At 49.2% G+C, this 17,595-nt stretch overlaps 1 protein-coding gene across 1 annotated transcript in view; it reads right to left on the bottom strand.

Annotated features, from left to right (window-relative positions):
• LOC146356147 (uncharacterized) overlaps window positions 1-14,776 on the bottom strand; it is a 50,391-nt gene extending 35,615 nt beyond the window's left edge. The window contains exons 1-6 of the mRNA XM_084830025.1: window positions 14,620-14,776; window positions 12,534-13,058; window positions 11,856-12,005; window positions 8,388-8,513; window positions 7,628-7,745; window positions 4,041-4,683 (exon numbers count right to left, since the gene is read on the bottom strand). Of these exons, the coding sequence (XP_084686151.1) occupies window positions 4,041-4,683; window positions 7,628-7,745; window positions 8,388-8,513; window positions 11,856-12,005; window positions 12,534-12,980 (1,484 nt within the window). The 5' untranslated portion in view covers window positions 12,981-13,058; window positions 14,620-14,776. The remainder of the gene's footprint in view (window positions 1-4,040; window positions 4,684-7,627; window positions 7,746-8,387; window positions 8,514-11,855; window positions 12,006-12,533; window positions 13,059-14,619) is intronic.
• Window positions 14,777-17,595: the final 2,819 nt, after the last annotated feature.

Below are 17,595 nucleotides of genomic sequence, written 5' to 3'. Positions count from 1 at the left end.
AGGTTTGGGGAAGGGGGGTTGGCTATCAGAACATGTCTACCAGGAGGTCACTCTCAGGTAGCCAGAACAATTATGCCAGAATCAGTGCTAGTCTTTAAGGGGTCACAAGACTCCTGCAATGTGTGAGAGAGAAGTGGGAGAGGTGTGTGGGAGAGAAAATGACAGCATAGGAAGAGAGACTGTTCACTTGTTAATAGCCCCAAGACCGACTGTGAGTTCTTGATCACGTCTTATGGGGATGATTGGATAATACAGCCTTCCCAACCTCACACCATGCAGATGTTTGGGACTTCAACACCCATCGGCCCTGCCATCACTGGCCCATGGTGAATGCTGGGGGGTGTAGTCCAAAACATCTGGAGGACACCAGCTTGGGGGTGGCTGAGTTACTCAGACGTGGGTTTAGTTGTTAAGGGCACAATCCTATGCATGTTTAGACAGAAAAAGGTCCTACAACTCCCAGCATTCTCCCAGCCAGCTATGGTGGCTGGGGAATGCTGGGAGTTGTAGGACCTTTGTCTGTCTAAACATGCATAGGATTGCAACCTCATTGTGTGAAGTACTTCTTTTTGTGTGTCATGAATCTGTTGCCAAATATCTTTGGATGACCCCAAGTTCTAGGGGTACGAGAGGGAGGAAGACATCTCTTTGCCCATTTTCACCTCACCATGCATAATTTTATAAATCTCTACCATGTGCCCCTTGCATATTTTCTCTAAACTGAAGAGGTTCAAATGCTTTAGCTGCCGCTTGTAAGGAAGATGCTTGAGCCCCCTGACCAATTTGGTTGCCCTTTTCTGCATGTTTATTTATTGTATTTATTTGTTACATTTATAACCCACCCTTCTTCCAAGGAGCCATACGTGGTCCTCCTCCTCTCCATTTTTATTCTCGCAACCGCCCCGTGAGAAAGGTGAGGCGGAGAGTCAGTGACTGGCCCAAAGTCACCCAGTGAGCTTCATGGTCAAGTGGGGATGGGAAACCTTGGTCTCTGGAGTCCCACTTCAGCAGTCCAACCGCTACACCACACAGGCTCTGCATCGCTAAGATATCCTTGCTGGGATGGGATAAGCAGGACTGTACACAGCTATCTCCAAATGTCGCTGCACCATCACTCCAACAGCAAAGCCCAATTGTTTCTGTAAGCCTCCTTGAGTGCCATTTTTTGGTAGAAAGGTAGGGTATAAATCAAATAAATAAACAAGGCAGATTTAACTTCTATGCTCCCTTCATTTCCTCTCTCCAATTTAACATTCCTTATTTCCAAGCAATCTTCTAGCCACTTCCCTCCAACACAAAAGCCCTAAGAACGTAAGAAGAGCCCTGCTGGACCAGACCAAGGTCCATCTAGTCCAGCATTCTGTTCACAGTGGCCAATCAGCTGTTGACCAGGGACCCACAAGCAGGACATGAGTGCAGCACCACTTTCCCACCCATGTTCCCCAGCATAATGCCTCTGATCCTGGAGGTAGCCTATGGCCATGAGGGCTAGTAGCCATTGATAGCCTTCTCCTCCATGACTTTTTCCAGTTCTGTTATAAAGCCATCCAAAGTGGTGGCCATCATTACAACTTGTGGATGTGAATTCCACAGTTTAACTTTGTGCTGTGTGAAGTCCTTCCTTTTGTCTGTTCTGAACCTCCCACTCATCTGGTTCAAGGGGATGACCCTCTGGGCTCTGGCATTAGGACAGGGCCGATCCAAACAGAGTTGCTCCAGTGGGCAGGAACCAAACCAACAGGTTCAAATTACAAGGCTTCTGAGCTAATGGTTAGAAGTTCCCCCTGACAGTACAGGCTTCCTTATGGTGGTGGCCTCTTCTTTGTTACAGGCTTGTAAGCAAAAACTGGATTGCCACCAAAATGCATTCCCGCCACATGCATAGAAACTCAAAAAATAAATGTTTCCATTTTGATTCTGAAGTTGTATTTGCTACACTTCTGAAATTACACCATGGCCCACGCTTGGGCTTCTCTACCATACCCCCGAACACACACATACCTTCTTATTTGTGTTTCGCCAGTGGTCTCGTGGAGTCAGGGCTCACAGGGCTAGTCTTTATTAGCAGAGATGCTGATACCATCTGCCCCCACCCCCCACCCGAATTCCCTGTTCCTTCTGAGCTTTGCTGCAATCCTCAAAGAAGCTGAGGGGAAATTAATTTTCCCTGGCAACGATACATTGTTCCCAGTCCTCATGCAAAGTATTTTGGGGTGGCTTGGTCTTGAATGGGAAATTCAGACCTGTTCGCTTGACAAAAGACCTGCTCCTGGTGGAAATGAAAACCGCTAGAACTGGTTTTTTTTATATAGATCGACAGCACTGCCTGCATTTTGGGACTCTCCTTGGCCATTACCATTACACCACTGTGTTTAACATAACAACCACTCTGAAGAACAGCCTTACAAATATTCCTGGATATTTTGGTTGGTCCTCAGAAGCGTGTTATCCTGTCAATGTTTTGATTTTTCTTTATTCTAAAGGACCAACATGGCTGGAAACATTTTATAAACAGAACAATTCACTCTGAAGGTTTATTTTAGCTCCCCAAGGTCCATTTATCTACCCAAAGTCTGTTTCCCTAGCCAGTTCACATTCAATATTTTCTGGGGTCATAGAATCATAGGGTTGGAACGGGCCTATAAGACCATCAAGTCCATCCCCCTGCTCAATGCAGGAATCCAAGGAAAAGCATCCCTGAAAAGCTGTCCAGCCTCGTCTTGAATGCCTCCAGTGTGGGAGAGCCCACCACCTCCCCAGGTAATTGGCTCCATTGTCAATCGTATTGACAATACGGCTCCATCGTATTGCTCTAACAGTCAGGAAGTTTTTCCTGATGTTCACCCAGAATCTGGCTTCCTGTAACTTGAGCCCATTATTCTGTGTCCTGCACTCTGGGGTGATCGAGAAGAGATCTTGGCCTTCCTCTCTGTAACAACCTTTCAAGTATGTGTGTGTGTGTGTGTGTGTGAATTAGACATTTACAAGACCTGTTTTAACTGCATAAGCACACTCTCTCCATTCGAGGAACAGCCTAGGCCAACCAACTCACTGTTCAGAATATTGCTTGTTTTGTTCTAAAATGGCTTCTCCGATTGGCTCCAGAAAACCTCACAAGGTCTGACTTATAGTGACATAAATACAGTGAAACTATCCTCAAGCATGATATGTGCTGGGGGTGTTGAACCTCTTTCAGCCCGAGGGCCAAATTCCATTTTGGAGAAGTTCTCAGGGGCCGCACTTGAAGGCAAAACAGGCTGTGGCAAATTGGGCGGGGCATATTTTTACCTACTGCCAGTGACTAAGTCTCAGGACAGCCATTTCAACCTTTTAGAATGGGAGGGAGGGAGTGGGAGGAAAACCACACAAATGCAGGGAAACCATCAAACAACTGGCAGTACAGGGAAAGGGGGCAGGGCCATCTGGGAAACCCAAGAAGGCTGGATTTGGCCTGCAGACATGAGGTTCTGCACCCCTGATCTGTGATTTAGCCTCACTTTTCCCTCGCAAGGTAATGGAGTTGTAGCATGGGCCAGTTCCCCCTGGAAGTGGCCATGGTGGAGCAAAGAAACTTCAACGGGAAATTAGAGTGAGAGTCTGCTGAGTTACAATTTACCAACAGGTTCAATTTTATCCCCAGAGGCCTGAATCAGGATAAAGAATTTTTATCACACTACAAGCGTTAATTGGCTTCTCTAGTGCCAAGATGTTTGTTAACAGCAGCAGCCATTTTGTGAATGGCCACTGCTGATAATGTGATTTTCACCATCAGTCCTTCCTGTGTTTAATTTCACTCTGATCTCACTGTTCACAATTCTACCCCCTCCCCTTCACCCCCACCATATGTACTGCATATAAACCTGAAAATCCCCATAATGCCCCACGCATCTGATGAAGTGGGCTATTATCCACAAAAGCTTATGCCAGAATCAATTTGTTAGCCTTTAAGGTGCCGCAAGACTCTTTGTTGTTGTTTTCTTGGACTAGGATTTCAGAGGTGTCCCTACTCTGAGATGCAGAGATGTATCTTCTCAGGAAACCTTTTTCCACACTCCAGGCATTTATACGGTTTCTCTCCTTTGTGGATTTTTTGATGTGCCTGGAGGTTTTGGCTATGACTAAAACTCTTTCCACACTTCAAGCATTTATATTGTTTTCCCACCGTGTGACTTCGTTGATGCCTGGTCAGGTATGACTTTCGAGTATAACTTTTCCCACACTCCAAGCATTTAAATGGTTTCTCCCCTGTGTGAGACCCTTGATGAAAAGTAAGTGTTATCTTCTGACTGAAGCTCTTTCCACACTCCAAGCATTGATACGGTTTCTCCCCAGTGTGGATTCTTTGGTGTGATGTAAGGTGTGCGCTCTGACCAAAGCTCTTTCCACACTCCAAGCATTTATATGGTTTCTCCCCTGTGTGGATTCTCTTATGAAGATTAAGGCTTGATTTGCTACTGAAGCGTTTCCCACACACTAGGCACCGACTCCCTTCCTTTGCATTATCTGTTTTTTCCTGGACTGCAAGTTCAGAGACGTCACCACCCTGAGAAGCAAGTGATCTGTTCCTCCTCTTCTCTTTTGTGTCTGTTTCTGTGCTCTGGTCTTCCTCCTGTTTACATTTGGCTCCTTCCAACAACACCCGGCATGGTTCTCCTTCGTTCCCCCTCTCCTGCACATCACCTCCTGGAAAGAAGAGAGAAAATTGTTAAGAGCCCATGAGAGAAATGACACTTGAACTCAGAGCACAAGTACTTGCTGCTGGGACCAACAGAACAGGAAAGGAGAGGAGAGTCTTGCCATGTATTAAACCTGCAATGGGAAACCCCAGATGAAGTTCCCCATCCAGGCTTGCTTTTGCTCTTATCTCTGATCACTGATCAGAGATAAGAGGGTATTTAAAGGCAATTCACCTTTAAATTCCCTGCAAAGAATCAAGCTGCTTTCAAAGATTCTGAGCTGTGCATTTTGCAGGCAGGAGAGCTGTTGCATAAAATTGAAGTGTGTTTTGCAGGCAGGAGCCCTGCTGACTTCTGAGCAGACATGCAGATGTCTTGTCCTGCTTACTTCTGAGTAGGCCTAAAATGCTAATCATCACATTTGGCCTTGGCTACTCTGCCTTTAGCCCTATCCAAAGACCTTTACCATTTTGCCAAGTGGCCCTCAGGCTGAAAAATGTTCCCTGCCCCCTGTACTATGTTGATTGACGTTAACTGATAACCGGTGATGTGTGAAGTGTTGAAATGCTTTTAGAAGGGGGGGGGGGGGACTACACAAAAGGTGGGAAGCCACCCAGATGAACAATGGTTTGGGAGGAAGGGGGCTTGGCCATCTGGGGAACCCTGGAGGGCCAGATTGGGATCCAGGTGGGTCAGATGGGCCTGAGGTTCCCCCACCCTTGCCCTAGACAGCCACGGCCAGTCTGTATAAGCAATACTGAGCCAAATGGAGTAATGGACTGACTTGGCATAGGGCAGCTTCCAATGTTCCTAAGACATCTGTAGTCTTCTTTGTGCCTCTGATCAAGCACAGGAAAGGGCAGCCCAAACTGGAAAGGAAGACCTCTCTGAAGAATGCAGATCTTATGCAAGTAAATCCAATTGAGGTTTTTCACACCACATGGGACATGATTTGAGTATGGGTTGTTGTTGGATCATGGCTTGTTGAATCATGGGTTGTTGTGTTGTGGGAACCCAGCTGTGCTTACAAAGCATGGTTTGTTAACCACAAACAGCCCAGAGTTCACAATCCAACAGCAAATCTTGGTTTTTCTTTCTGGGTTGTTTGTGGTTAACAAACCATGGCTTCTTAGTGCAGCTTGGTTCCCCCAATACAACAAGCCATGATTCAACGACAGCCCGTACTAGACCTATACTCTAGGTTGTCGTGTTGTGTGAACCAGGTCATTGACTTAGAACTCAGTTTGCTGTACCCCTGTGAATACCTGCTGCTCAGCAGAAACAATGGAAAGGGGTTTATGCCTCCATGCTCTGCTTATGGCCTTCTGGCTGATCCCCATTGGAAGCAGGATGCTAGACTAGATGGCCCTTCAGCCTCATCCAACAGGGCACTTCTGATATTCCTAAGGATGCATACAGGATTGCAACCCTTGGAGCGTCCCACTTTCTCCAGAAGCAAGCGAGAGGAAGCAGCCACTGACATCCAAGCCTGGCAACATCAGCTGTGGCTTTATTTATTTACAACATTTATATACTGCTCCACATCGAAACAGATTCCAGAGTGGCGAACAATAAGGCATAAAAAGAATAAAGCACCACATAAAAATGTTTTCAGAAACAGAATACCAATAGAAAACGTGGCTGGTGAATCAAGGAAGGCTTCTTGAAATAAAGTTCTGAAAACAGAACTGTTTTCAGGAGGCGCCAAAAACAACATGGGGCCAAAGCCCAGCGTGCCAGAGCTCATGGAGACCCCAAAGAGGGGCAAGTGCAGAAACAAACTCCACTTTATTCCTGTAGTCATGATCATGCTGTGATTTAAGTGAGTGCAAAGTGCAAAACTGCACATGCTCAGTGTTTTTTTTTAATTTTCAAGGTTGGCAAACAGGTTTGTTCCTTTTGTTGGTATGTTTGCGTGCCAAGATGGGGGGGGGGGCAGTCTCTCCTGGCCTGGGCTAGTGGTAATACAGTCCAGGTTCCAGTCTTTTCCCTCTGTGGGGAGGAGCAGAAGGAGCTCCCTTCTGCAGGGCTGGCTCATGGCCAAGCTACCAACTCACACAGCCAGACCTTCTCCTGAGGTTTAATCCTTTCCATGCATTTTGTCTTTTTGTGCACATTTGAGATTTTATATTTCAGACAGCCAGCGTGGTGTAGTAGTTGGGCCGGGAGCTGGGAGATCCGGGTTCTAGTCCCCACTCAGCCATGAGTCGCACTGGGTGACTTTGGGCCAATCACAGACTCTCAGTCTAACCTACCTCACAGGGTCGTTGTGAGGATAAAAATGGAGAGAAGGAGGACCGTGTAAGCCACCTTGGGTTCCTTACAAGAGGAAAAAGGGAGCAATATAAATGTTATAATAAATAAATAAAGTGTCAAGAATGTAGCAGCAGTTTGAAAGCCTGGAAGACCACTCTGGGGGGAAAGCAAATGTTAGTTGTGTCCACAACTTAAGGGTGGGGGCTGCAAGCTGATTAAGGGCGCAATCCTATGCATGTTTATGCACTGCTAGCTGGGGGATGCTGGGAGTTGTAGGGTTTTTTTTTCTGTTTAATCATGCATAGGACTGTGCCAGTGGAGGCTGGTGGCTCCGATGTCAGTGAGGTGGTGAATCCACTCCAGGTTTCAGTCAGAACCCTACAGGAGCTATCCAGAGTGCTGACAGCCCCTTCAGAGTTCTGACTGGTTCTGACTGAATCCCAGAGCAGATTCACCACCCGACTGACATTGGCGCCACCAGCCTCCACTGGTTTGCGCACTTAGTCAAGGGTTGAAAATGACCTAGCTGCAGCACTGCCCCCAAAGGGTTCCTTCGGAAGCATCCCCAGAAGCCAGCCTGGCTAAAAGAACCCACGGCGATGAAATGCAGGAAGAGTGTAAAAAAGAGGCTCCCATTATTTGCATTACCGCCTGTAAAATGATATTATCATCCAAGGGAGGAAAGGGAGCCCTACCCGGAGAAGCGACACTCTCCCATTTCCCCTCCATGTGCAAGCCTCTTTGGTGCAGATCCGGCGGGGCCCACTTCTTCTCGGCAAAATACTCGGCCTCCTCCTTGACGGACGCCAGATCCTGAATGAGAAGAAAACATTCCCCCTCACAGCTCGTGTGGTGATTCTTCCTCCTTTTAAGCACAACCGACAAAGGGAATTAAGATGAGGTGGCTGGATGTTTCCCTGCCTCATTTCAACTGCCACAAGGGGCATTCGCAGCAGTGCCAGCTCCAGGTTTTGGGGGGTACTGTGGGGAAGGCACCCACAGTGGGCCCCCTCCCTCAGAGAGTCTCCCTTCTCACCGCCACGGTCACCAGCTGCTCTTGCTCTTCATCCTCTTCTTCCCCTCATGGCGCCCACTTCCTTGCTTGGCAGGCAGAGAGCCAGGGCGCAAGTCGGCCGTGGCATCTCCTGCTCCTGCTCACCGCCACCGTTGTCTGGGCCGGAGCGAGAGGCGGGTGAACAAGCAGGTTGCCAGGTCGGAGAGGAGGAGCAAGTCCAAGGGGCTTTCGTTATTGGGCCCCTGCTGAAGCGTGGGCCCTCGGCGGGTGCCCAATTGTGCCCACCCTTGATGCCAGCCCTGATCACAGCCCCCTGAGTGGGCAGTTTTGATGGAGGCAAAGGAAACGAGGCACATTCTTCCAGGCCCTGGGAGATACGAAAGGGACCAGAGGCACCCAGGCTGTCCCCTTCTCAGCTCCCCGGGGACCATTCCCCCTACCTGATCCAGTCGCACAGACACTGCTGCTGCTGCTCCCTCGCAATCAAGAGATGACCTCGCCGGCATCCACAAGTCTTTCACTGCCTCAGGGAGATCAGCGGCCACTTCCGCAAATGTTTCAGGCTCCTGAAAGACCAGTGACAATCCCGAGGAGGAAAGGGGGTGGTGGTGGATTAGAAACGAGCGAGTTAAGAAGAGTGCCAGACAAGGCCTGGGTGTGGGATGGAACATCCCCTCCTTGGGTGATTTCCAGAAAAACCCGAGCAGATGGTGAAGATGGTTAGGATCTCCCTGGGAGTCTTTTCCGCCAGGGGAGGCTCCTCCATTTGGGCCTAAGGGACTGTGACTCCCCTGACAACAAACACACGGAAGAAAGGCCATCCAAGATACATTTGGCCCCATCGCTGCTGGCTTAAAAAAACACACAACCCAAACACCCTGAAGACACATTTATTCCAGGCTGCATTTGATGCTGAAAAATCATTAGCTGCTCTGGGTGCATGTGTTTAATTGTAATTTATTTGTTCATAGAATCATAGAAGAGTAGGGTTGCAAGGCGCCTACAAGGCCATCGAGTCCAACCCCCTGCTCAATGCAGGAATCCAACTCACAGCATCCCTGACAGATGGCTGTCCAGCCTTGTCTTGGATGCCTCCAGTGTGGGAGAGCCCACCACCTCCCTGGGTCATTGGTTCCATTGTCGTATTGCTGTAACAGTCAGGACATTTTTCCTGATGTTCAGCCAGAATCTGGCTTCCTGTCACTTGAGCCCATTATTCCGCGTCCTGCGCTCTGGGATGATGGAGAAGAGATCCTGGCCTTCCTCTCTGTGACAACCTTTCAAGTACTTGAAGAGCGCTATCATCTCTCCCCTCAGTCTTCTCTTCTCAAGGCTAAACATGCCCAGTTCTTTCAGTCTCTCTTGTTCATGTTTTTGTAATATTGCTGAGGGAACTGCACTGGCTGTCCATTCGCTACCGGGCCAGGTTTACGGTTTTGGTACTAGTATACAAAGCCCTAGACAACTTGGGACCAGAATACCTGAGAGAGAGCACCTTTTCCCTTAATGAGGTCATCAGAGGGCATGCTCCTGGTGGTTCCACATGGACCTCTGGCCTGACTGGAGTCCACCCAGAGAAGAGCCTTCAGTGTGGTGGCCCCCTTTCTGTGGAACTCCCTGCCCCTGGAGGTCAGGCAGCTGCCAACATTGCGTCGCTTCTGGCATCTCCTGAAAACGGTTCTGTTCCAGGAAGCATTCCTTAACTGACCAGCCACGGTTTTTATTGGCATTCTGTTCTTAATAATTTAATATGGTGTTTTAATCCTTTATCTTTTTTTACCGTTGAACTTCTTGTGTTCACTGCTCTGGAATCTGTTTGGATGGGGAGCGGTATACGAATGTTGGAAATAAAATAAAAAAACAATATTGTAAGCCGCCATACGAAGGCAGCGTGCCCTGAAAGGCGAGATCATCACCATCATCACCACCACCACCACCACTGTTGTGTTAGCCACCACTCTATTAACCAAAGGGGTTTGCAATTCCCACACCGCGGGGCTGTCTCTCGTTCAAGCTCTGGTCTGGGAGAGGAGGGACATTCAAGAGCACAGTCAACCAATCACAGTGTTCTTCTCACTGCCATCTTCTTCTGAACATTGAGCAAGGAATGGTATGGTGTTTTCCCAGAATCACGGGATAAGACCTTGCTTTCAATTGGCAGCTTCACGCATGATATTTCCTCTCTCAGCACCTCGAATAAAAACTTCATCCAAAGGCTGTGGAGCTTGCGGGCTTCACATTTCTGTAAGGATCACCACGATTGGGTGACGTTTCTAGGGCAGGGGTTAGAGCTAATGGAAGCGGGATGGTGCCAATAGGAAGCACGTTCTTACCATGCCATCCTCTGCAAATAACAGCGATGGGAAGAACAACATGATTGGAAAGTCTTTTTAGAAGGGATGTCAGAGAAATCCGCAAAAGATTCAAATGAGTTCAGATTTCTATGAAACCGACCTGCAGATTCTGCAATAGACTAGGGTTTTCCTGCGTGGACTTGCGGACTGGTTTCTTAAGGGGGCGGGGAGGAGTGCTAATTTGCATAAACCCTAATGCACATTAGTGCAAGTGTGTATTAGTGCAAGTGTGCATTAACGCTAATGTGAGTTAGTGCGCACAGAACAAAATTCTGGTAAAAAAAATCAGATTCTGTCAATGAGTGGACAACGGAACGAAAGACACCTGACAACCTGCAAAACACAGAAGCAACAGATTTACCAAAATCCGTACATCCCTGCTCTTTAGTCCCCTCCAGCTCCCTGGTCTTTAATATCCAGCTGTTTAATATTTGTTGATGTACATGTCCTCTTAAATTACCTACCTGCTTCTTGGAAGTTAATGCATGGTCAGCATCAATGGATTCTCTACACCCTTTTGACAGCTAAAAGACTGATAGTACAACACTGGAAGGATAAACACTCACTTCCTACATGCAATGGATTGAGGACCTAACAGATCCTCAATCTTAATTGAGATCTTAATGATATAGGGTGGGATACAAATGTTTTAAATAAATAAAATAAATAATAAATACCAGTGCTTTCAACATTTGAGACGGCATATATGGATATTTGGTCTGCTTTTGTTGATGTTTATTCATAATTTTCCCTGCCTATACAGCTGTATTTTCACGCACAAGCACACATGCGCGCACATATAAAATAAAATTAAAAAATAAACATATTTTACATGCTTCCTGAAAACATACCTTTTCATATAGGCTTTCCCTGGGCTGTACCTGCTGCTGGGTTTTCCTTGGTCTTCCCTGGTATTTTTAAACTTTTGAAGTTTCTTATTATGTTTTTTCAAGTTGTATTTTATGGTCTGATTGTAAACTGCCCGGAGAGCCTTGGCTGTTGGGCAGTATAAAAATGTAATAAAATAAACAAACAAACAAACAAATAAGAATTATATGTGTGTGTGTGCGCACATGTAGATATAGATAGATAGATACATACATACCCACACACACACACTATATATACGTACATACACACACACACATCATATACATTGAAACTGATACATTTAAATCGTGTAGTTATATTTTTTCTCTCCTTTTCTCTCTCTTCGTTTTCATCTTCTGTTTTTGTTTCGTTGAAATTTACAATAAAAAATAATAAAAATAATTTTTAAAATCAACAACATGTGGTGGTGACCAGCATCAGCCCCGGTGCCTCGTCATGTTCACGCCGGCCCAGTGGCTGATGCTGGGCCTGTTTCTGCTGCCCCATGCTTGCTGAGGAGTCAAGTGGGGACACCCTCAGCTAAGGGGCCCTGGAGGTGTGCCGAAACAGCGTGTGAATTATACAGGGCACCAATGAGTCCCCACCACAGCCACACCAATGCCCTAATTCATCAGCCACTGCTGTCAGCATCCTCTGGGAACTCTCAGGGTGGAAGGCTCTCACCTGCTTCACCAGCACAGCCACCTCTCCTGCTGACGAGGTGGCCCCTCCGTCACCCTCCTGCACAATCCACCTGGATTGCAGCCCCTGTCCAGTGTCCAATGGAGCCTTCTCTGCCTCAGGGAAATCAGTGACCACCTGGGCAAACAACTCCTGCAGGGAGGATTGCAAAAAAGAAAGGGATAAGGAAAGGAATGGTGCAGGATAAGGACTGGGAGTGGTGGGGCTAGGGATTCTGGAGAAATTTGAGACGGACTAAAATGAGCTCGGATTTCTAAGAATCCGAACTGCAGAATCCACCGGGACCCCCTCAGGCTGCACAGAGTCTGTGGACTCCCGTTGTTGTTTTTTCTTCCCTGAAATTTACGCATATATATTCATAGAAAAATAGGCATGTCTCTGCTGAGGAAAAGTTGAATGGAATGGGGGACAATACATGAAAAGTTACGTACTAAGGTAAATTATGTAAATTGTTGCAAAACCTTGTACGTAATTATTCGCGTACTTTTCCACATGGCGAAAAAATTGCATCTGCCTGCAAGCGGACAATGGAACAAAAGGCATGACAATCTGCGAAACATAGACGGAGCGGATTTTATACCGCCCCCCCCCTTGCGATTTTTAGTACATCCTTGGAAATATTCCCAACCCTCTGAAAAGACCGAGGCAAAATGCCCTCACCTGCTTCACTTCCTGCTTCTTGTCCTCTGCCTGGCTCAGGAGGAAACCTTCCGCCAGGGCCACCGCCTGGGAACAGGTCTCCGCTCCACATTCCCTCACCCAGCTCTCCACCTCCAGGGGCAGGATGGCCAGGAACTGCTCCAGGATTAACAGGTCCAGGATCTGAGTCTTGTTGTGCTGCTCCGGCTTCAGCCACTGACAGCAGAGATCGTGGAGTCGGCTGCAAACCTCTCGGGGCCCCTCGGCCTCCTGGTAGCAGAACTGCCTGAAGCGCTGGCGGTGTACATCCGAGCTGAGCGTGTCCTCATCCAAGTCTGTCTTCACAGCTGTCTCCCAGAATTCTCTCCTTCTCCCAACCTGCATGGTATGAAGGCCATCTCCCATTTCAGGGCTAGCCAAGTCTTGCTCTTCCATCTTCAATCCGTAATCCAAGGTGGCCTCCAACATGGCTAAAGGATCACTTTCCTCTTTTGCCAGATTCTGCCTTAAGGCAAAGACTGCTCAAGGGAGTGGGGACACCAAGACCTGAAAAGCCAGGAAGATGTTCCGTGAATGAGCTATTATTCACGTTCTTGAGCAGGGGTGGGCAACTTGTGGCCCTCCAGGTGTTTTGGCCTACAACTCCCATCAGCCCTCACCATTGGCTATGCTGGCAAGGGCTGATGGGAGTTGTAGGCCAAAAAAAATCTGGAGGGCCACAAGTTCCCCATCCCTGTTCTTGGGGTAGGATGATATTTTACGTTCAAATTCCAGCTGGCGACGAGCTCCTTTCTCCATATAAAAGGGAAATATCATGATTCAGAACTGAAACGAGAGACAGACAGGAGCGGAGAAGAAATTTAGGCTTCCTTTTTGTAGCATGTCCATTTGACTGCAGTTCCCCAGACAGGGACAGGGCTGTTTTATAATCTTTGAAGAGCAATTAGAAAACTTTAAGGATGCAGTCCTACACATGTTTAGACTGGAAAAAAGTCCTACAACTCCCAGCATGCCCCAGCCAGCATGTCTGGCTGGGGCGTGCTGGGAACTGTAGGACTTTTTTTCTGTCTAAACATATGTAGGATTGCACCTTAAGATAGGTAACGGTGCTAATCTGCTACAGCAAAAACAACAAAATGGTGTTTCTCATGGTGCTTTAGGGGCACTAATGAAATTTATTACGGCAGAAGCTTCCCCAGACTAGAGCCCAGTTCATCTGATACAAGAAAACTTTTAGGCAGTTTGTTGTTGTAAAAGCAACTAGTCTATAATAATAAAAGAGGACGTGTGTCCGTCCGTCAGTGCTATAGTGCCAATACCATGAAACCTAGACACCTGAAACTAGCCATGCATCCTAACAGGGACCCTAGAAGTGTGCACCTCACTTTTTTAAAAAAATGCATTAAGTTTAATTAATTAAAATGTGACCATTAGATTGAAGACTACAGTATCACCTTCAGCCACTCAGGGCAGACTTCCCTTACCAGCCCTGCCTATGCATGTTTAGACAGAAAAAAGTCCTGCAACTATGTCGATAGTTTTGGAGTCCATAGCTTTACCACCCCATAGCTTTGCAGTCGACACAGTTTGAAGCCAGGGGAGATTAGTCAGCGGAATTATAGGGGGAGAGCCCCCCCCAAAGGGAATAGTGGCCAGACCCCTCCCTCAGGGGGCTAGGGGGGTGCACCATGGCAGGGGCTGTCCTAGGGGTCCCAGCGGCACGGCTTCACTCGGTGTGGGCACGATTTAAGGCTTCGCTGTATCACGGTGAAGGCTGTTGCGACCCATGCGAAGCCGGGCCACTTGCTAGTAGAAAATAATAACAATAGACCTGGGATGGATCAGCTGCACAGGGTATCTCTCCATGGGGCTAATGGGAAGGATATGGGGAACGCTGGACTGCTGCTGCTGCTGCTGCTGTCAGTCACCCACCCGCACTTCGCTCCTGGCCTCCCCTCCCCAGTCACTGGTCTGGGTTCAGATCCTTGTCTCCACTTGCGGCAGGGGGCTTCCCACCCACTCCTCCCTTCCCCACCCGGCCTGTCTCAGCACGTTCTGTGGGTCTCCTCCCCCCACATGCACAAGGGAGGTGGGGGGGTGGACTCACCAGATGCCCCTGGGGTGGGAGAGACAAAGGCCAGCCCCCCCCAAGAAATGGTGGAGCGGCGAGCGAATTCCCCCTCCCTACTGAGGCTGGTTCTGCGTCCCGGCAGACTCCAGCCCCGGCCGCCCTGCCACGGCTCCGGGGTCCCCCTCCGCGCTTCACCCACGGCAGGATGTGGGGCAGGGGAAGCCCCCTCCTCTTCCTCGCCACGTGCGCTTCCGCTCTGGGCACCCGGCGCCTTCGCTCGCTTTAACCCGCGGAAGGCCGCGGAGCCAAAGCGCGCCGGCGGGCCGTCCGCGGCTGCCTGGCGCGCTTCCCCGGGGCTGGAGGGCTCGCCGGGCCGACCGCGGGGGGGGCCGCAGGCGGAGGACGATCCGATGAAGCGCGCAGCACGCGGTTTTCCAGGGCCGTGCTAATTTCGCCTGTTTAGGCCACAACCCGTGCATGTTTGGCCTGGGGAAAAGGCCTGCAACCCCAGCGTCCCGTGCATGTTTAGGCAGAACAAGCCGTACAGCTCCATGCTGGGATCGTCTGCTTAGGGCGCAATCCTATGCATGTTTAGACCGAAAAAGCCCTACAGCGCCCAGCATCCTGGGCATGTTTAGACAGGAAAGACTCCTCCAACTCCCAGCGTCCTGTGCATGTTTAGGCAGAACAAGCCGTACAGCTCCATGCTGGGATCGTCTGCTTAGGGCGCAATCCTATGCATGTTTAGACCGAAAAAGCCCTACAGCGCCCAGCATCCTGTGCATGTTTAGACAGGAAAGACTCCTCCAACTCCCAGCGTCCTGTGCATGTTTAGGCAGAACAAGCCGTACAGCTCCATGCTGGGATCGTCTGCTTAGGGCGCAATCCTATGCATGTTTAGACCGAAAAAGCCCTACAGCGCCCAGCATCCTGTGCATCTTTAGACAGGAAAGACTCCTCCAACTCCCAGCGTCCTGTGCATGTTTAGGCAGAACAAGCCGTACAGCTCCATGCTGGGATCGTCTGCTTAGGGCGCAATCCTATGCATGTTTAGACCGAAAAAGCCCTACAGCGCCCAGCATCCTGTGCATGTTTAGACAGGAAAGACTCCTCCAACTCCCAGCGTCCTGTGCATGTTTAGGCAGAACAAGCCGTACAGCTCCATGCTGGGATCGTCTGCTTAGGGCGCAATCCTATGCATGTTTAGACCGAAAAAGCCCTACAGCGCCCAGCATCCTGTGCATGTTTAGACAGGAAAGACTCCTCCAACTCCCAGCGTCCTGTGCATGTTTAGGCAGAACAAGCCGTACAGCTCCATGCTGGGATCGTCTGCTTAGGGCGCAATCCTATGCATGTTTAGACCGAAAAAGCCCTACAGCGCCCAGCATCCTGTGCATGTTTAGACAGGAAAGACTCCTCCAACTCCCAGCGTCCTGTGCATGTTTAGGCAGAACAAGCCGTACAGCTCCATGCTGGGATCGTCTGCTTAGGGCGCAATCCTATGCATGTTTAGACCGAAAAAGCCCTACAGCGCCCAGCATCCTGGGCATGTTTAGACAGGAAAGACTCCTCCAACTCCCAGCGTCCTGTGCATGTTTAGGCAGAACAAGCCGTACAGCTCCATGCTGGGATCGTCTGCTTAGGGTGCAATCCTATGCATGTTTAGACCGAAAAAGCCCTACAGCGCCCAGCATCCTGTGCATGTTTAGAAAGGAAAGACTCCTACAACTCCCAGCGTCCCGTGCATGTTTAGGCAGAACAAGCCGTACAGCTCCACGCTGGGATCGTCTGCTTAGGGCGCAATCCTATGCATGTTTAGACCGAAAAAGCCCTACAGCGCCCAGCATCCTGTGCATGTTTAGACAGGAAAGACTCCTCCAACTCCCAGCGTCCTGTGCATGTTTAGGCAGAACAAGCCGTACAGCTCCATGCTGGGATCGTCTGCTTAGGGCGCAATCCTATGCATGTTTAGACCGAAAAAGCCCTACAGCGCCCAGCATCCTGTGCATGTTTAGACAGGAAAGACTCCTCCAACTCCCAGCGTCCCGTGCATGTTTAGGCAGAACAAGCCGTACAGCTCCATGCTGGGATCGTCTGCTTAGGGCGCAATCCTATGCATGTCTAGACCGAAAAAGCCCTACAGCGCCCAGCATCCTGTGCATGTTTAGACAGGAAAGACTCCTCCAACTCCCAGCGTCCCGTGCATGTTTAGGCAGAACAAGCCGTACAGCTCCACGCTGGGATCGTCTGCTTAGGGCGCAATCCTATGCATGTTGAGACCGAAAAAGCCCTACAGCGCCCAGCATCCTGTGCATTTTTAGAAAGGAAAGACTCCTCCAACTCCCAGCGTCCTGTGCATGTTTAGGCAGAACAAGCCGTACAGCTCCATGCTGGGATCGTCTGCTTAGGGCGCAATCCTATGCATGTTTAGACCGAAAAAGCCCTACAGCGCCCAGCATCCTGTGCATGTTTAGACAGGAAAGACTCCTCCAACTCCCAGCGTCCTGTGCATGTTTAGGCAGAACAAGCCGTACAGCTCCATGCTGGGATCGTCTGCTTAGGGCGCAATCCTATGCATGTTTAGACCGAAAAAGCCCTACAGCGCCCAGCATCCTGTGCATGTTTAGACAGGAAAGACTCCTCCAACTCCCAGCGTCCTGTGCATGTTTAGGCAGAACAAGCCGTACAGCTCCATGCTGGGATCGTCTGCTTAGGGCGCAATCCTATGCATGTTTAGACCGAAAAAGCCCTACAGCGCCCAGCATCCTGTGCATGTTTAGACAGGAAAGACTCCTCCAACTCCCAGCGTCCTGTGCATGTTTAGGCAGAACAAGCCGTACAGCTCCATGCTGGGATCGTCTGCTTAGGGCGCAATCCTATGCATGTTTAGACCGAAAAAGCCCTACAGCGCCCAGCATCCTGTGCATGTTTAGACAGGAAAGACTCCTCCAACTCCCAGCGTCCTGTGCATGTTTAGGCAGAACAAGCCGTACAGCTCCATGCTGGGATCGT

This window comes from Heloderma suspectum, chromosome 2, assembly GCF_057233095.1.
Source record: "Heloderma suspectum isolate Gila_16-S chromosome 2, 16-S_ref, whole genome shotgun sequence".
Lineage (NCBI taxonomy): Eukaryota > Metazoa > Chordata > Lepidosauria > Squamata > Helodermatidae > Heloderma > Heloderma suspectum.
The sequence above is the reverse complement of the archived record's forward strand: the minus strand, read 5'-3'. Positions and strand labels throughout refer to the sequence as shown.